Source organism: Myotis nattereri (genome assembly GCF_964212035.1).
Source record: "Myotis nattereri genome assembly, chromosome: 1".
Taxonomy (NCBI): Eukaryota; Metazoa; Chordata; class Mammalia; order Chiroptera; family Vespertilionidae; genus Myotis; species Myotis nattereri.
In genome coordinates, this window is record NC_138075.1 from 201,496,577 (window position 1) to 201,515,444 (window position 18,868).

At 41.5% G+C, this 18,868-nt stretch overlaps 1 protein-coding gene across 2 annotated transcripts in view; it reads left to right on the forward strand.

Annotated features, from left to right (window-relative positions):
• CORIN (corin, serine peptidase) overlaps nt 1-18,868 on the forward strand; it is a gene marked incomplete at both ends in the record, with an annotated part of 202,761 nt that overhangs the window by 169,379 nt on the left and 14,514 nt on the right. For both annotated transcript variants that reach the window (XM_081088332.1, XM_081088333.1), the window contains 3 exons: nt 314-424; nt 2,010-2,139; nt 15,896-16,012. In XM_081088332.1, the coding sequence (XP_080944458.1) occupies nt 314-424; nt 2,010-2,139; nt 15,896-16,012 (358 nt within the window). The remainder of the gene's footprint in view (nt 1-313; nt 425-2,009; nt 2,140-15,895; nt 16,013-18,868) is intronic.

Genomic DNA, 18,868 nt, shown 5'->3' on the forward strand with positions numbered 1-18,868 from the left:
CACAGCAGATTTTAACCCTGTTCTTTAATTTTTGATATTTCTGCTGCTTGGGACTACTCTTTCAATCCTATTGTTAGAGCACCTAGTCCCTTGGAGGAAGGAGTTCTGTTGAAATGCGTGCTGTTTGTGTGGATTGACATCTATGAAATGAGATTTTACCGATTCCCTTAGTCTGTTTGCCACCTGTTCAGAGGCCTCAGTGAACTCATCTTCTCGGCATGTTCCCGCTGGCAAAGGGCTATGTGCGTGTTAGTGATAATCACATTTACTTGTAAAATGTTTCCGTCTTCTTGTCTCTTGTCCCCTGTACCAGCATTTTGCCACGAGGATGAACTGAAGTGTGCAAACCACGAGTGTGTGTCCCGTGACCGGTGGTGTGACGGTAGAGCCGACTGCTTGGACAGTTCAGACGAATGGGACTGTGGTGAGCTGCTTGCTTCTGCCATCTGCTGTACACTCGGCTAAAGGAATCCTACATGACTTCACAGATTGTACTAACCAAGCTCATCTATTTTGCTTTACTACTGTTAAAGCTGACAGTGATGATTCATATCCGTTATTTCCAAGTCACAGAAAATGTCCCTGCTCTATTTTGTTACTGCTCTGTTTGAAATGCCTACATTATGTGTAAAAGCACTTGAGTTCAAATTGTTATAGATTATAATTTCTAAATTCATCACTCAGCTTCAGCAATGATCAGCACTCTGTTATTCTTGTGTTATTGACACCTCCTGGAATGGGATATGAAAGTGGCCCTCCCAGCTTCTCTATACGCTTGCTCCACATCCAAATGGGACTTGTCACTATTACTTCTCCATGTGGAAGAAACTAAAGGCATCTCCCATCAATACCTCCAGTATTTCAGTTTATAATCTTAAATTTGCTTGATTCCATCATCCCACACTCATCACTCTTTCGGTTCACTTAGCTCTTACTTCATCTGGCATCATCTGGCCAAATCGTAGTTATCATGTGTGTTGTGATTTAATGCTCGCAAATGATCTGCAGTTTGTTAAGTACAGAGGATGTTCTTTTATAGAATAGGAATTAGCGGATATGCCAGATTAACATCACCATCGCACACTTGCATGCTCACCATCACACATTTGCATGCTCACCATCACACATTTGCATGCTCACCATCACACACTTGCATGCTCACCACCGCACCCTTGCAGCTCATCATCGCACACTTGCATGCTCACCACCGCACACTTGCAGCTCACCATCGCACACTTGCATGCTCACTACTGCACACTTGCATGATCACCACCGCACACTTGCATGTTCACCACCGCACACTTGCATGCTCACTACTGCACACTTGCATGCTCACCACCGCACACTTGCATGCTCACCACCGCACACTTGCATGCTCACCACCGCACACTTGCAGCTCACCACCACACACTTGCATGCTCACCACCGCACACTTGCACGCTCACCACCGCACGCTTGCAGCTCACCACCGCACGCTTGCAGCTCACCACCGCACACTTGCACGCTCACCACCGCACACTTGCACGCTCACCACCGCACGCTTGCAGCTCACCACCGCACGCTTGCAGCTCACCACCGCACACTTGCACACTCACCACCGCACACTTGCATGCTCACCACTGCACACTTGCATTCTCATGTGCTTTCTTGAAAGGAAATGATATCAGTGAAGGTACAACTAGCTTCTTATAATTATGCAAATCATTGGGAAAATGCATGGGAATGGGCCCTGCCTCTGGCCACCTTCTAAAAAAACCCCAAGTTAAGAACTATCTGTCTCTTTCACTGGAACCTACAGTATTTTGAGGGCAGAGAACATTTCTAATCCATTTTTTCAGTTTTCCACCACACTGAGGCAGTGATGATTTTCACAGGGCAGGTATTCACCAAAAGGTTCTTAACTAAAATGAATAAAAATGAATGTATGCAATAAAGAGAGGCACGTAAAGTTACCCTTTGGATTCTCGAGAGGAAATGTTTTTAATTAGGGTTTTCTCTTTTGTTCTCAGTGACCCTCTCTCAAAAGGAGAACTCCTCATCATTCCTGACTGCTCACAGGTCTGCCACAGAACACCACGTGTGTGCAGATGGCTGGCAGGAGACTTTGAGTCAGCTGGCCTGCAAGCAGATGGGTTTAGGGTAAGGTCAGTAGTGTGTAGCACTGATGAATTTCTCAGAGGGCTTCGCGGAACTTGGCTGTAATATCTTCCTTATGAATGCAGAGCGGTGGAGTGCTCTTAAACAGAGCCCTCCCTGGCACGGGAAATGAATCAGGTGACAGCACCGCATTTAATGACAGGCACCTGCTCTGAAGAGTCTGGGTGCAAAACCGAGTTTGATGAAGCCTCTAAAAATAAATGAAGTAATTGTATTTTAAGTACATCTGAAGTGAAATGCTTTCCTTATTTATAAAAGCATTAAGATGGTTTCCTACGAGGAACTGGCTGGAAAATCTTGCGATACAGCCTAAGAGAGTATTGAACATTCCTTTTTAAGCAGCACACGTCTGTTTCATAAGTTGAGAAAGAAACTTGAAGTTGCTGGTATTTCGGTTTACCCCAAGTAATGCAGGAAAGCTAGATCAGGGAACGTTTCACCATTTTGCTTCCTAGTAGAATGAGAAGACATTCACTCTGCCTTTGATATAAACACACTCAAAGAGATAACTTCAAAAGTTGCATACTTGCTATCATGTGGGGTTTTTTCTTTCAGTTCTATCAGGGATGGAAAGCAATAATTGAAGGGTGCTAGAATATATATCTGAGTGTGTGTGTGTATATATATATATATATATATATATATATATATCACTATGTATGTGAGATTTTTGGAAAAATATTTTTGTAGAAATGAGAGAAATAAATAGACTTATAACATACTAGGATAAAAATTGTACTAATGGCATTTCCCAGGATTCCACTGAGCAAACTTGAAACAATTTTATAATGATGAACCATTCAGTTAGGGAATAATAGGTAGCAGCATTGTTTTAAAATCCCAGTTAGAGCCCTAGCTGGTTTTGCTCAGTGGATAGAGCGTCAGTCTGTGGACCGAAGGGTCCCAGGTTCTATTCTGGTCAAGAGGTCAAGGGCATGTACCTCAGTTGCAGGCTCTTCCCCAGCCCAGGCCCTGGTCAAGATTTGTGCAGGAGGCAACCAATTGATGTGTTTTTCTCACAGTGATGTTTTTCTCTGTTTTTCCCGCTCTCTTCCACTCTCTCTAAAAAATAAATGGAAAAATATCCTCGGTTGAAGATACAAATAAATAAATAAATAAAATTCCAGTTTGAAAAATTCTCTAAATCCCAGAATCTTCAGCTCATTTTTTTCCCACATAAAGACCCACATCTTTGGAAAATTGAGTAATCGAGGCTCTTCAATAATAAAAGAACTTTAAACTTTGCCAGAGTGGAAAAATTATATTTGCCAAGATCCATTAAATTATACTTTATTTTCACAACTTCCTTATTATGTCTAAATGAAATAGGATATGATTTGGTCAGAGAAAAATGAAAAGCGTTTTGAAAGTGCTTTCTTTTTCCCTCACTAAGACACAGATTATTTCTTAATGTGAAAGCTAGATTACATGATGACGGATAACTTCATTGAGAGTTCTGAGAGAAAGTCGGAACTACAAAGATTTTACAACCAGAAGAATTTCTTTGATAAGCCTCCCGGTTCTACTACAAGTAGAAGGGATCTTGTTTTAAATATTCTACTTTATGTTTCCTCTAATTTTTTGCATATAAGATTTAAGTTTTTTATTGTGGTAAAATGCACATGACATAAAATTCACCATGTTAACAATTTTAAAGTGTGAAATTCAGTGGTATTTAGTATGTTTACAATGTTATGCAATCATCACCATTTCCTGGCTTCGTTCACTTGGCATAATGATATTATGCATCGATATATTGGCACTTCATTCCTGTTTGCGGCTGTATAATATTCCATTGCATAGGTATTCCTCATATTAAAAAATCTATTCATCCATTGATAGACATTTTGCTGGTTTCCTCCTTTACCTATATTGTGTGCATATTGAATTAAAAAAATCTCTTTACTCCATTTTCTTAACATGGTGGGAAATTCTCATTTCAGTATTTTAGATATTTAGAATCTAAATTGACATTTAGATTTTTTAAAAGATAACTTTATTTCAAAGAACTACTAGGAAAATCTGAACAGTATAGTTGGAAAATCATAACCATTATTTGGCTGAGTTCATGGATAAGTAGTGATAAGTCTTCCAAGGAAATGAGTAGGAAAGGTAATCTTAGTATTTTTGTACTTTCTGATTGCCTTCAAACCTTCAGTTTACGTGGGTGTTTTATGACTTGACAGAAACCTGCACAGCCAGGGTGGGGCAGGCATGAAGATAATGAGCAAGATGAGACCAATTCCTGTCTAGGAAGCCGCTCTGTTAGCACTGTTCCCGAGACCAGCTGCTTCACAGATCTGCCACTGATGCCTCAAATCAACTTGAAGTAGCCCAGTGCCTTTGAGCCATTTTCTCCAGATTCAAAGTCCTCAATAGGAGGGTCTGTCTGGCTATGACTAGTTATTGCCTGACACTCCAGCTGCCAGAGGGGGAGGGGGGGGGGAGAAGGCATAGCAGTCTTCTTTAGCTTCTGGAGTGAAGTGTCCACTGCACTGGCCTGCCTTTATACCTTCAAACATACTCTGCACCAGAAACTTGAAGTTATAAGAAACTGCTGCTTAGGGCCCGGTATGAGAGTAGGCCTTGTGCGGAGGATGCAAAGGTGAATCACATCACCAACGAACTTCCAATGTATTGGGAAGACATATGAGCAAGCAACCAAGAACATAAAATTAGAGAAAAATTCAGACTTTTTGTCATCGAAGAATGGTTCATTCGTAGCACAGCACATGACATTTCTGTTAAAATTATACAAAAATATTCAGCTCTAAAAAAATATATTCAGCTCTAAGATGGTCTTAATACTGTAGTATATATTTATTAAATTATTCCTTTATTCATTCAGTAAACATTTATAGAAATCAGCATTGTAGTGTGGTATCCAAAACAAATGTAACCCAACTTCAAATAGGTCATTCAGTGACTTGAGGGGGTACATTTTGGAGCTAGTTCATAAAAAATTACATGTCTACACCCAATTACATGTCTTGCAGGGATACTACTGAAATGCTTTCATGATAGAGGCAGTTGATTAAAAACACCTGCATTTAGCATTTTTCAGACTTTCCTTGTCTAACCGCACAAATGCTAGGCTCTCAGGTAAGTGCTTGTCTGAATGAGAAGATTCAGAGTTCTTTGCTGAATTTGAGAACCCTTTCACCCCCACCTGCAGGTATCTCTAGAGTTCACCCGGCTTGGAAGTAAGATGGTTATTTGATTAGACAAGGGTATAAATCAAGTCCCTAAGGTCGCTCATGATAGTATATGGACTTTGCTACCTACATGTCCAGTATCAAAAACATATGGACATCTATTTAATCAACGATACAAATCAGACCTTAAACTATCCTCTAACACTTGCCAAATGCTCAGTTGAGACATCTGGTATTCGAGGAAGTTGGTCGAAGGGATGTGATGACTCTCTGTGTCTCTTGGCTTCACAAGGTTTATCTTTATGTAAAGTTAGATCATCCAGAAACAGGCTGTACTATTTTGGCAAAATTCCTTTACGGAATTAATTTCAATCTGATGTTATGCCCTAATCTTTTAGAGTTGGTCAACAAAAGAAACATGCTTCAAAAACATATTTCTATGTCTTGGGAAAAACCAAAGACAACATCTATCATGTAACCTTATAGTCCTTTATGTAAAGATTTACACTGTAATTTTTTTCCTACTCTCAGGAGAAGTTTCTAATTTCAGATTTCATTTGTCATGTAAGAACTATCTAATTCAAGATGATTTTCTTATTGGTTGACTTCCTTGAAGCTCAAAGACAGATTCAATCCTCTGTAGCAGTAAATGCAGTTCAGGTTGCCAGAAGTTTAAAACTTTATAGTCAACTTTTAAAAAAATTGAAAAATAACTCTTATATTATAAAATTCACTCTTTGAAGGGGTAAAATCGGTTGTTTTTAGTACAGTCACAATGTTTGCAATCATCAGCGCTGTTTAATTCCAGAACATTTTCATCAGCTGGAAAAAAAATCCTGTGCCCATCAGCAGTCATGCCCTACTCCTCCTTCCCCCAACCCTTGATAATCACGAATTTACTTTCTGTCTCTATGAATTTTCCTCTTTTGCACACTTTACACAAATAGGATCATGCATTATGTGCATATCTTGTCTGGCTTCTTTCACTTAGCGTAATGTTTTTCAGGGTTCATCCATGTTGTAGCATGTGTCCGTACTTTATTTCTGTTTATGGCTAAATAACATTCCATTGTTTGTATATATCCCCATTTTTATTATCCATTTATCAATTGATGAACTTTTGGGTTGTTTCTACTTTTTTGGCTCTTATCAATAATGCTGCTATGAATATTCAAATACATATTTATATGTGAACCTAAGTTTTCAGTTCTCAAGGGTATATACTTAGGACTAGAATTGCTGGGTCAGATGATAACTTGATGTTTAATTTTTTTAAATAACTGCCAAACTGTTTTTATGAAGAGCTGTATCATTTTCTACTCCCACCAACAATGCATGAGGGTTCCAATTTCTCTATAGCTTTGCCTCTGGCTAAAAGGGATCACTCTGGTTGTTGTATTGAGCATAAGCTGGAAGGGCAAGGAAAGGACCAGGAAGATTAGTTAGGAGGCCACTGAAATAATCTAAGTGAGAGATTTTGGTGATTCAGATCAGTATATTAGCAGAGCACATGGTGATAAATGGTTCGATTCTGAATATATTTGGAAAGTAGAGTCAACAGGACTTCCTGACAGATAGATGTTGGTTAGGGGTTGAGAGTAGTTAACAAAGAAAAGAGCTGAGAATTACTTAAAGGTTTTTGGCTGGAGTAACTGGAAAGATGGGATAAAAATAAACTGGATGGGGAAGATTGTGGATGGAGCAAGTTTAGGGAGAAAGATCAGTTCTGTTTGGGACATGCTAAGTTTGGGATGTCTAGTAGACATTCAAATAGAGGTGTTTATAAGGCTCAAGTCTGGAGTTTATTAAAGAGGTCTTGGCTGGAGATATATATTTGGGAGTCCCTGGAAGACAGATGATATGTAGATTTATGGGACTGGGTGATATAACCAAGGGAGTGAGTATAGAATAGAGAAGCTGACGTAGGGCTGAGGCCTAACATTAAGAGGATGAGAGAAGTAGCAAGCCAAAGGAGTTGAGAAAGAACAACCAGAGGTGTTAAAGTATGGACATCCTGGAAACCAAGTGGAGAAACTGTATCAAGGAGAAGGCAATGGCCGGTTGTATCAAATGCTGCTGAGAAGTCAAGTAAACTGATGACTGAAAACCAACTGCTGGTTTCAGCTCTGTGGATGTCATGGGCATGAACAGCTTCAGTGGAGTGAGGGACCTAAAGCCTAAGAGATAGTGGGAAGAGAGAAATAAAAAGTAACTATGGAACATTTTTTAGGGATTTTGCTGCAAAAGGGGAGCAAAGAAATGTAGTGAGAGGCTGGTGGGGGAAGTAGGAAATCTTTGATTTCCTATTTCCATGGAAGCACTCACTATTCTGTGGCTGAATTCCTATAAACCCCACCTGCCACAGTACGAATGTCCCACCTCCCCATAATTCATATGTTAATTTCTAATTCCTCACAGAATACTATTTGGATGTGGGGCTTTGGGAAGTGATAAGGTCAAGCGGATGGAGCTTCCTGAATGTGATTAGTGCCTTAAAGATTCCAGAGAGCTCTCTGATGCTTTTCCAAGTTGATGGCCATCTGTGAACAAGGATTCAAGTCTGAGCATAGGCAAAGGACATCTCGGGCACTAAGAGTAGGTCCTTAAAGCACCCAGTTATTAATAAACATACTTCATTGATGAGGCCAACCAGCTGTTCAAACATAAGTCCCTTTTAATATTGCTATATGTGGGAGTTTTGTGGTAAGTCCTCGCACCATCTTGTGACCTTACCATTGTATGATTTTTAAATGGATAGCAACGAGGAGGTGGGGGTAGGAGAAATTTATCCTTCAGCATCATAATCCAAGTGTTTTTTACTTTTTGAAATGTCACTTAGAGTAATAAGTAGATGCCTGGCATCTCGTAAGTAGAACTCAGCCGAAGCAAACTCACCAAGTGTTATATTTTTTTTCACACAGAAGCTTTGTAGTTTTCTGGCAGATGTGTAGCCCTGGCACAGAGTGTTCATTTCCTACCCATTAGCAAGAAGCTGCTGGTTAAATGACTGCCTGGGTGAGAAGAAAATCACAGAGTCCAATGTGTGGGTGTAGTGTTTTTTGGAATGTGCTGTTCTGGGGTGAGAAAGAATAATACTTTTCTTGAAAAAGTGTTACATCCTGAAGAAAGAGAAAATGATTTTAAAGTTCTTCCATGAGACCATTGGATATGAGGTTTTAATAAACAAAGCAAGGTAAATCTACCAGTTATCCTGAGAGCATTTCCATTAGATCACTAACAGCAAGTTCTGGCAAGAATTTGGATATTTGTTAGCAAACGAAATCTCAAACTGTCAGTTGAGTTAATGAATAATTTATGAAATTAAATGGAAACTTCTCAGTGGTGTAGACAAATTCACCATTATTAACTGAAATGGAACTACTTGAGGTCCTGAATTAATTAGATTTTTAAAAACTTACATTTCATTTTGTGGTTTAAAAAAATGGATTCACGTCCTGATTTATAAAATTAAAGATGGTTTCCATGGGTTCTCCAGAAATAGGTACTGTCAAGACCCAGCTTTTAGCCAAAAATATCGGGGTAATTGTAAGCAAGAAGGTTTTAGAATAGGAAGAATTAATCTCCATAAAGTCTCTGGGTGCATCAGATCCCCCAGTCATAATGAATATGGCCATTAGACATCGATATGAATGGGTCCTGGGAAAATAAGAACATGATTTACAACTTGAGTGATCCATCAGGAATTGACCGAAGAGGTCTGCGTGACTTCTGTTAGAATTCCTTATGTGGTGGTGACTTCATTTTGGAACTCTAACAGGAGATGCCTGGTGATGACTTAACTTCTGATCCACTATGTCGTTCATGTTGTCTTTGCAACCTACTGCAATTTGGCTTCCTTCTACCTCCTAGATAGGACTGATAGTCGGCAATGACATCTATATGGCAAGCCTGCTGGCCTTATTATTTATACAGTTTGAACTCAAAATCCAGTTTCTCACTCTGGCATGTAAGACTGCCTAATCTGTACCCTGCCTCTCTCCCTTACCCAATATCCTAGCACTTTCCACTAGTCCATTAAACTTTATGACACATTGACCTTATACTGTTGACGCTGAGAAAGAATGTACCTGCTAAAGAAGGACTCCTTGTGGTTAATAAGGCCCACATTTATAATCAGAGTCTAGCAGCCATTGTGTATGTGGCCTCTCATGCTTGCAGTAATTCAGCCAAAAGGCACAGACTGGGCAGCCAAGCTTTCTGCGTTGTGCTCCTGCTGTCCAAGCGGACCCTTATAAAGGAGTTCCTGGAATCATATTTTGACCAATAGAATTGAGACTTTTTGTCTAATTGGAGCTGCACAATTACATCCTCATTTGCATCTTTACTGATCAATCAGAATGGCTCCACTGCAACCAATCAGGACAGTGATTTTGGACCAATCAAATTGTTAATTGGAGTCCTCATTTGCATGAAAATGGACCAATCAGGGGCCAGGGGCAGGAACTTCTCTCTGTATAAGCCAATCTCTCCTTTTCTTGGGGGAGCTCACTTTCTGCTTCTTTTCCTCCTGGCTTGAGCTGTTTCACTGGAGCTGTGGCAATTGAGTTGCAACCCTGGGGCTCTAATGCTTGGGCTGCTACACTTCAGCTGCTTTGCTTGAGTCCTCATTTGAATAAAGTCCTTTCACTTCAATAAAGTCTCTTCCTTCACTGCACCTCAGCTTGGGGACTCTGGCTGATTGACTTGGTGGCAGCAACTTTTTGTTAATATTACTGATGTTCCAACACTGCAAACTCCTTCCCATCTCAGGGGCTTTCCTTTACTGTTCTTTTGCTTGTAATGTTGATCTCTAGACCTTCACAATTACCTCTGTCTAAGCATTCTTATCTCAGCTCATGTATCAGCTACCTTGTTGAAGCAGCTTTCACCCATGCCAAATCACTCTCTATTTGCTTCTTTTACCTCCTTCAAAACCCTTCTCAGTATCAGAAATTATTTTTTCACACGTTTGTAATTTCTCTCTCGCTGTCAAAAGTAAAGAAGGCTTGTTTTTCGGGGATGTGTGCTGACTTTCTGTTTTCAAGTAAGCACTCCCAGCATAATTATGACACAAGCATATGATGCCTTATTGCTAATACAAAGCGACTTGATGGGAGTGGAACAACTATAGGCCAAATGTCTAGAGGTCGAATCAGATCTACTCTAATCACCTAAGCCTTGAAATATAGAATTGCTTTTGTAGTGTCAGGATGTTTCAGAATTCTGGATAAGTTCTATTTACACATTTTAGTGCATGCATGGGATTATACATTTTTAATAAGTGTCTTATAAGCACATAATTCAAGAAGCAAATTTGAGTGAAATTATTTTTGCTTCTCTGCGCAGTACCACCTTCAGACCCAGAACAGAGAGGCCTTTCCCTGGACCCCGTGATTTGGGGAGTGGTTCTCAACCAGGGGTGGCCCTGCCCTAAGAGAACGTTTGGAGAAGTCTGTAGACATTTTTGTGTCAATCCAGGAGTGATGGGGTCCTCCTGGCATCTAGTGGGCAGAAGCCAGGGATAATGCTAAACATCCTACAGTGCACAGGACAGCCCCACATAGCAAATAATTATCTATAATAATAAAAGCATAGTATGCTAATTAGATCGGACATCCTTCTGGACGTCCTTCCTTCTGGACAAAGCTGCAGCAGGTGGGAACCTCGGCAGAGGCAGCAGAGGCCCCTGGCCATGGGGGCAGCGGGTGGGGGCCAGGGCCAAGGCCCTTGCATGAATTTCATGTATCGGGCCTCTAGTCTGGTATAAAATGTCGCAGTGCCAAGGGCACAAAATCCCAATTTAGAGGGACCACCCTGGCTTTCTGCCTCCAGCCAAACTTCACCCCAGGAGGCAAGAAGTCTGTCAGCCAAGGAGTTATGCCCATCGAGAGTCTGGTTCTTGTTCAGCAATGTTTTTAAATTATGGTCCTGACCACCACCAGCTACAGCACCTGGAGTCCTATTAGAAAGGCAACCTTTTGGGCCCATCTCAGACTTGCTGAATCAGGAAATCTGGGGAAGGGGCAACATCTCCATTTTAACAGGTTCTCCAGGTAATTCTGATGAATGAATGCCAAGGTTTGAAAACGTCTGTTCCGGGGAGTCCAATACTTTTATATTTAAACCTAAAGAAATCTGATTGTCAAGAGGAAAGATAGAATTTTCTTTAATAGCTTGTTAACTTGACTTCTAACATCTAACCTGACTTCTAACCCTATGAAGGCATAGGGTATGTGGGTCTCCACTTACACTCTTGCTCTAGGCCCCACAAATGTTTGGGATGGGTCTCGATGTGTGTCCCAGTTTTCTCAGGCTGTCAAATGAGGGAATTCAGGGGCCAAATGCCAGGAGCCATTTGGATATTTATAACATTATTCACGGGCCATACAAAATTAGCAGCTTAAAAATTTGCCTGCTATATTTGGTCAAACATTTAATTAATTCACTCTTAATGCTTTGGCAGAGTCAGACCAAAGGATTTCTTGAGCCTTATACAGCCCGAGGACCGGATGTTCCCCACCCCTCAATCATTAGCTCCTGGCTTAAATTTCCTTCTCTGTATAGGAGTTCATGGTGACTGTAGAAGCACTTGGGTCTGACAGCATTCCCTGCCCAGCATTCCCTGCTCTAAGGATATAGTGACTTTTATGCTTAATCACGGGCAAAATATTTTTTTGCTCTCTACCCAACAGGATTTCTTTAATTTGTCTCTGGATATAATATAGAAAAAAGATGTTGGCAAATGAATTATGAAATGCCAAACAAAATTTGAGCAGTATTTAAGTTCCAGATACCTTTTTAAATATATATATATATTTTGTTGTTGTTGATTTCAGAGAGGAAGAGAGAGGGAAAGAAACAACAATGATGAGAGATTGAGCACCTGCAACCAGGGCATGTGTCCTTGACCAGAATTGAACCCGGGATCCTTCAGTCCCTAGACAGACATTCTATCCACTGAACCAAACCGGCTAGGGTTCCAGATATCTTTTAATAGCATGATTTATATTTTATACATGTAGTAAAAATAAAAAGTACAGACACACATATTCTTGATGAGTATGTAAATTAGCATTACTCTTTGAAGAGAAAATTCATATTGTTAATTGAAAATTTAAATTTTGATTCAATAACTTTAGTTTTAGAAATTTATTCTAAAATCACTAGTGCATTTAGGCAGAGCTGACTGGTTAAGGGTGTTTACTGCTGCTTTTTTGCTAGTATAGCCAAAAATTGGAGACAACCTACATGTACATCAGTCATGGATTGGCTCAGTAATGTATGCACAGCCATATGAGGGAACACTCGGCAGTGATAAAAAAGGAACATGGCTTGTGCTGTTAATGAGGTTGGGCCACACAGTGCTCAAGTGTTAGGAGTGAATGGTAACCTGACATCAGACCTCAGGCATTCAAATACCAGCTCCACCTTTTATTTGCTGTGTGGCCTTGGGGCAAGTTACTTATTCTCTCTTTGCCTCAATTTTTCCATCTCCAAAATGGGGAATAATAATACAGGAAACTTCACAAAGTTGTTGAGAGGATTAAATAAGATAAATGAGTTAGTCTTTTAATACGTGGCATAGAGAAAATAGTTAACAAATGTTATTATATGGAAAGACTTCCAAGGTGAATCATTAAATGAAAGCGTCATCAACAGTGCACAGAACAACGTGTATAGACTGGAAATACAGGAGTATATATACAGGAATTATAGAAAAGGCTTGGCAAGGATATGCAAGCACTATTTCCAGTGGTTGTTTCTATACATCTGGGATGGGAAGATGCACGTATTTTCATTGTGTATTTTTTCCATGCATAAGTACTACTTTTATGATTTTTAAATTATTTTAAAAAAACACAAGAAAAATTAAAATCACGCAGATGCTCAGATTCTGTGTGATGGAAGAAATGAGCCATCTGGAACTCACGGATATATTTTTAATGGGCAATAGGATGACGTTTTTAGAGCTGAAAGATTTATTTTTGTCCACGAGAAGCAGGCTAGTGTTTAGGATTTCATGGAAAACTAATTTTTATAATGATTCTCCCCTCTTCTTAATGATGAATGTCTTCGATTTTCCACTTGATGTAACTAAGAGATTCAGGCTAAATTGCCTTTCTTGCTGGAGGCTGAGTGAAATATAAAATTATCCTATATGCAGTGCTCAGTGGAGGGAGCCCTTGCTTAACTGGAGGGACCTTCTGAGTTGAAAGACTGAAGGGCCCTTTTGCGGTGAGTTTTCTCTCCAGCTCCAGTGTACATCCTCTGCTGAACTGTCCTTGTTTACGTCCCTGGTGGCCTGTGAATACCTGCCCACACAGTGACTTGATCAAACAAGGCTGAGCTGATCTTCCTTTGGCTTTTTGCCAGCAAAATGCCTGGATGTAGGCGGCCCTGGTTGTCCCACTGCAGAAAGGAGTTCTCAGGATGCCGGGATCAGGAGAAACACCAGGCGTGTTCTGTGTGGCCGCTGACTTTCATACTTACCATCCCACCAGCATTCTGGGATTGGTGGGAAGCCAGACTCCCAGTTTGGTCGAGGAAAAGAAAAATGCTCATTGCGCAGTAGGCTTTGTGAGGTCTTCAATCATCTAACGGTTCTCCCAAGTTTCTAAATAAATTTAAACCTGGTGCAACTCTTTTTTAAAGTGTGGTCTGGGTTTATGCCATTTGTTTTCAAATCAAATGATTAGAATCCATTCATTATTAAGGACTGTTTCATTTTTAAGCTTTGGCTTTTATTCTATCATCAAATGTTCTCTTTAGAGGGGTTTTCCCTTTTTAAAAGTAATGGGATTTGGTAAGGTTTTTATTCTTTTTCTTTAAAAAAAAAATGTTATCTTTAAAGTATTACAGTTGTCAAGCAGCAAGGATGGACCGGCTTCCGGCACTCCCCCCCCTCCCCCGCCACTGATCCCCTGCACCATGCTCCCGCCCCCTCCCCGGCCTTCACGGCATTATTGCCTGTGTTTGTGGGGTATGCATATATGCATGCAAGTCTTTGGTTAATCACTTCCCGCCCATCCTCCCACCCCTTATAGCAATTTTAAAATAATTCATAATTGGATGAAATTATCATTTTTCTTTCACTGCCACTGAACCTAACTTTTTTCCTTTTCCTGTGCCTCCCCTTATTTTGCAAAAAAACAAAACAGCATTCCATTATCAAAAATGAAAGTCACTACGCATGCAGACTTGATGCTACCACAGCTTCAAGATTTCCAGGTTCCTCTGAACCCTTAACGCTGCTTGTTATTCTTCTAAGTTATCTCTGATTTGTTTCTCCAAAAAATCCCACCAGGGAACGATTCCATAAACATATCACTTTCCTCCTCATCACACACCCCTGCTACTTGATTAGTGGAGGCTGTCTGATTTCAGTTCTCTTGATGGATTCTCTCTCCTTCTCCAAGGCCAACAGAGGGCCTGCTTCCTTTTCTCCCACTGCCTCCCAGATTCAGAGGAAGCACCCCTTCCTTCTGTCTAAAACTAACTCCTCTACCTCTTCTACCCTTTTTTGTATCCAGTGATAAAATCCCCAAAGGTTTTCTTCAAATATGGCTTGCCTAAATAAACCAACTGATTTATGAAAAATAGGATATTTTACCCTAAAACCTAAATACTTTAGAAACCTAAGGTTTTAAATCTTGGATGCAGTGTAACCATATTTATTTGAATGATTGAATGAGACAATCACAGGACAATGTTGGCGGAAGTTGAGTGAGAATGTGGGTCAGGAACAAAATAATGTTGTCTAACTCTTGTCTCTGTTTTTCAGGGTCCTTCCCAATTTTTAGTGCATAAGGATTTTGCAGTATGTTAAAATAATTCTACATACTATCTTATACCATCTAAGTAGACACTGAATGGCCATTTATTCTCTTTAGTTATTACTTATTTTTATTTAAAGGTATTGCTACATTGCACGATAACATTGGGCAAGAAAAGAGAAGAAAAAAAAGCACCCAGCCAGATAAATTTTATTTTACTTTTGACCCCTGTTTAAAGTTGCTCTTGTATTTTAGATATTGGAATTTTTACATCATATACGTTAGAAATCTAACACCTCACCAAGTTCAAATACATGTCAGCAGACAGAATGACTAAAACAGCTGTAATAATTTGGAAATTATTTTTTTGATTTAGTAAACTTATAGTAACTTCCCCTCTTGCTGATCACATTTCACACCAAATTTCAAATACAAATCCCCCTCTTGAAATATTGATTTATAATTTAATGCTTTTTTTGGGAAACAGAGTAAGTGCCAAATAATGATACTGTCTGGCCCAGTGATGGCGAACCTATGACATGCACGTCAGAGGTGACACGCGAACTCATTTTTTTGGTTGATTTTCCTTTGTTAAATTTCATTTAAATATATAAAATAAATATCAAAAATATAAGTCTTTGTTTTACTATGGTTGCAAATATCAAAAAATTTCTATATGTGACACGGCACCAGAGTTAAGTTAGGGTTTTTCAAAATGCTGGCACACCGAGCTCAAAAGGTTCGCCATCACTGGTCTGGCCAAAGATCACCGTGGTTGGACTGTTTAACTGGTCTTTACCCTTCATTCAGAGAACCGTCTGTGACCGAATTCATACAGGAACAGGAGCAAGACCAGCAGTGGCTGACGTTACACTCCGACTGGGAGAGCTTCAACGGGAGCACTTTGCACGAACTGCTGGTGAAAGGGTAAGACACCCTTCCCAAGAGCTGAGTCGCGTGCATTACAGAGTGAGAGTCTATCATCCGGGCCCTTCCTCTCTTTCTCACTTGAGATGATGCACATTTGTCACAGCAATAGTGAGTTTCCACAGAATGGCTGCTGGCTTTAACTTCAACATCGCTTGGCTTTATTTTTTCTTTCTAGATATAGATTTTTCTCTCTCTCTTGGCTAATGATGTTTTCCTTTAATGATGATTACAGAAACTATTGTGGTGAAGGAGACGGAACTTGCAATATAATGTTGGAGTTTATTTTTCACTTCCTACTCGAAATGAATTCCATGTTTGCACTTCCTACCAATGTTACATGTAACTAGTTAACAAAGGGAATTGAAGTAATGAAAACTAATAAAGCTTGGAAGGTCTGAGGAAAAAATGGATATGGGATGGAATTAGGATCAAGTAGCCTTGAAAGTGCCCCTGTGGAAAATTGCCCCTAAGAATAATGGCATCTTCAACAGCCACCTCCCTTGTCTAGTTTGTAGGAGAAAGATAAGTCAAGGAAGTTGAAGCATATTACATTACTAGAAGCCAGGTGCACAGATCTGTGCACCAGTGAAGTCCCTCAGCCTGTCCTGTGCCCTCTTGAAATCTGGGACCCCTTGGGGGATGTCAGACTTCCGGTTTCAGCCCAATCCTCACAGGCCAGGCTGAGGGACCCCATGGGTGCAAGAATCCATGCACTGGGCCTCTAGTATGCATATAAAATCTTTGGTTAATCTCCTCCCACCTTCTCTGCTCCCCCGTTCCCTCTGAGATTCATCAGTTTGTTCCATGTTTCCATGCCTGTGCATTGAACATATGACCCCTGGTGGTCAGGGTGCATCATAGCTACCAGTCAAATGGTTGAATGGCCACTTAGGCTTTTATATATATAGACTAGAGGCCTGGTGCACAAAAATTTGTGCACTCAGTGGGGAGGCAGGGTCCCTCAGCCCGGCCTGCCCTCTCTCAGTCTGGGACCCCTCGGGAGATAACGACCTGCTGGCTTAGGCCTGCTCCCGGGTGGCAGAGGGCAGGCCCAATCCCTAGGTGCAGCCCCTGGTCAGGCTCAGAACAGGGCCGATTGGGGAGTTGGGGCGCCGCCCCCTGTCATGCACAGAGCAGGGCGGATCGGGAGTTTGTGATGCCACCCTCAGTCATGCTCAGGGTAGGGCCGATTGGGGGGTTGGGACACCGCCCCCTGTCACACACAGAGCAGGGCGGATCAGGGGGTTGGGGTGCCGCACCCTGTCACACTCAGGGCAGGGCCGATCGGGAGGTTATGGCTCTACCCCGTCACACACAGAGCAGGGCCGATCAGGGGGTTTGGGCGCCGCACCCTGTCACACACAGAGCAGGGCCGATCAGGGGGTTGGGGCGCCACGCCCTGTCACACACAGAGCAGGGCCGATCAGGGGGTTGGGGAACTCCCCCCTATCAGGCACAGAGCAGGGCTGATCAGGGGGTTGGGGTGCCTTCCCCTGTCACGAACAGTGCATGGCGGATAGGGAGGTTGTGGCCTCGCCCCCTGTCATACACAGAGCCACAGGGCGATCAGGGGGTTTGGACACTGCCCCCTGTCATGCTGATCCCGGTGCCGGGAGGCCTCACGGCTCCACTGATCCCGGTGTTGGGAGGCATATTACCCTTTTACTATATAGGATAGAGGCCTGGTGCATGGGTGGGGGCCAGCTGGTTTGCCCTGAAGGGTGTCCTGGATCAGAGTGGGGGTCCCCACTGGGGTGCCTGGCCAGCCTGGGTGAGGGGATGATGGCTGTTTGCAGCTGGTCACACACCCTTCAGGGTGGGGGTCCCCACTGGGGTGCCTGGCCAGTCTGGGTGAGGGGCTGAGGGCTGTTTTCAGGCTGGCGGGTGACTGAAGCTCCCAACCGCTCCTTTTTTTTTTTTTTCTGTTTTTATTCTGGGCCAACTTTAGCTCTGAGGCTTGGCTCCAGCTCTTATGCCTCTGCTGCTGAAAGCAGGTATCTGGTTTGTTTGGGTTCTATAATCGAAACACTGTTTCAACTCCAGCTCTGAGATCCCAGCTGGCTGAAAGCAGGTTTCTGGGGTTTTGTTTAGCTTCTATATTTGTAACAATGTTTCAAACTGCAAGCTCAGAGGCTGGCAGTGGCAGGCAGGGAACATTGGAGTCCTCCGTCACTGAAGCAAGCAAGCCTCATGTTCACTTCCAGCTGCCTGGCTGCCGGCCGCCATCTTGGCTGGCAGTTAATTTGCATATTGCCCTGATTAGCCAATGGAAGGGTAGCGGATGTACGGCTAATTACCATGTTTCTCTTTTATTAGATAGGATAGGGACATAGCTATAGAATATGTAAATAACTTGCTCAAAACTCAAAACTCACTGCCCGCAGATGGGGACGGATAATAGCCTCTCAATTCAAACCAGGTTCTGACCCCACAGCTTTGAATAAGTCCGAGGGAAGACACTGCTTAAGAATTCCAAAGAAGAAAACCAAAGGTGGGACATTTTCTTTAGAATGCCTTGACATTTTTCCCATAGACCAAACTCTGCAGCCACATTTCTGAATATTTGTCAACTGAAGTACTTCCTCCAGAACAATGACCTGAATCTTTCAACAGTGTGATATGTTTCCCCAAACTGGGAATGCTGGAGAAGCCCTCTCAGGTCAAATCAATAAATAAAATATCTCATTCTGAATTGGGAGTTGGTAGAACTGGCTTGAGTCCTGGCTTACTAATTAGATGTGGGATCTTATATATATAATCACAGTTTCCTATACTATAAATAGTTGAGATGGCTAGTCTTTGCTGTCTTTTCCTATTTGTATAAGCTATGGTTTTGGATCTAACAAATAGCAA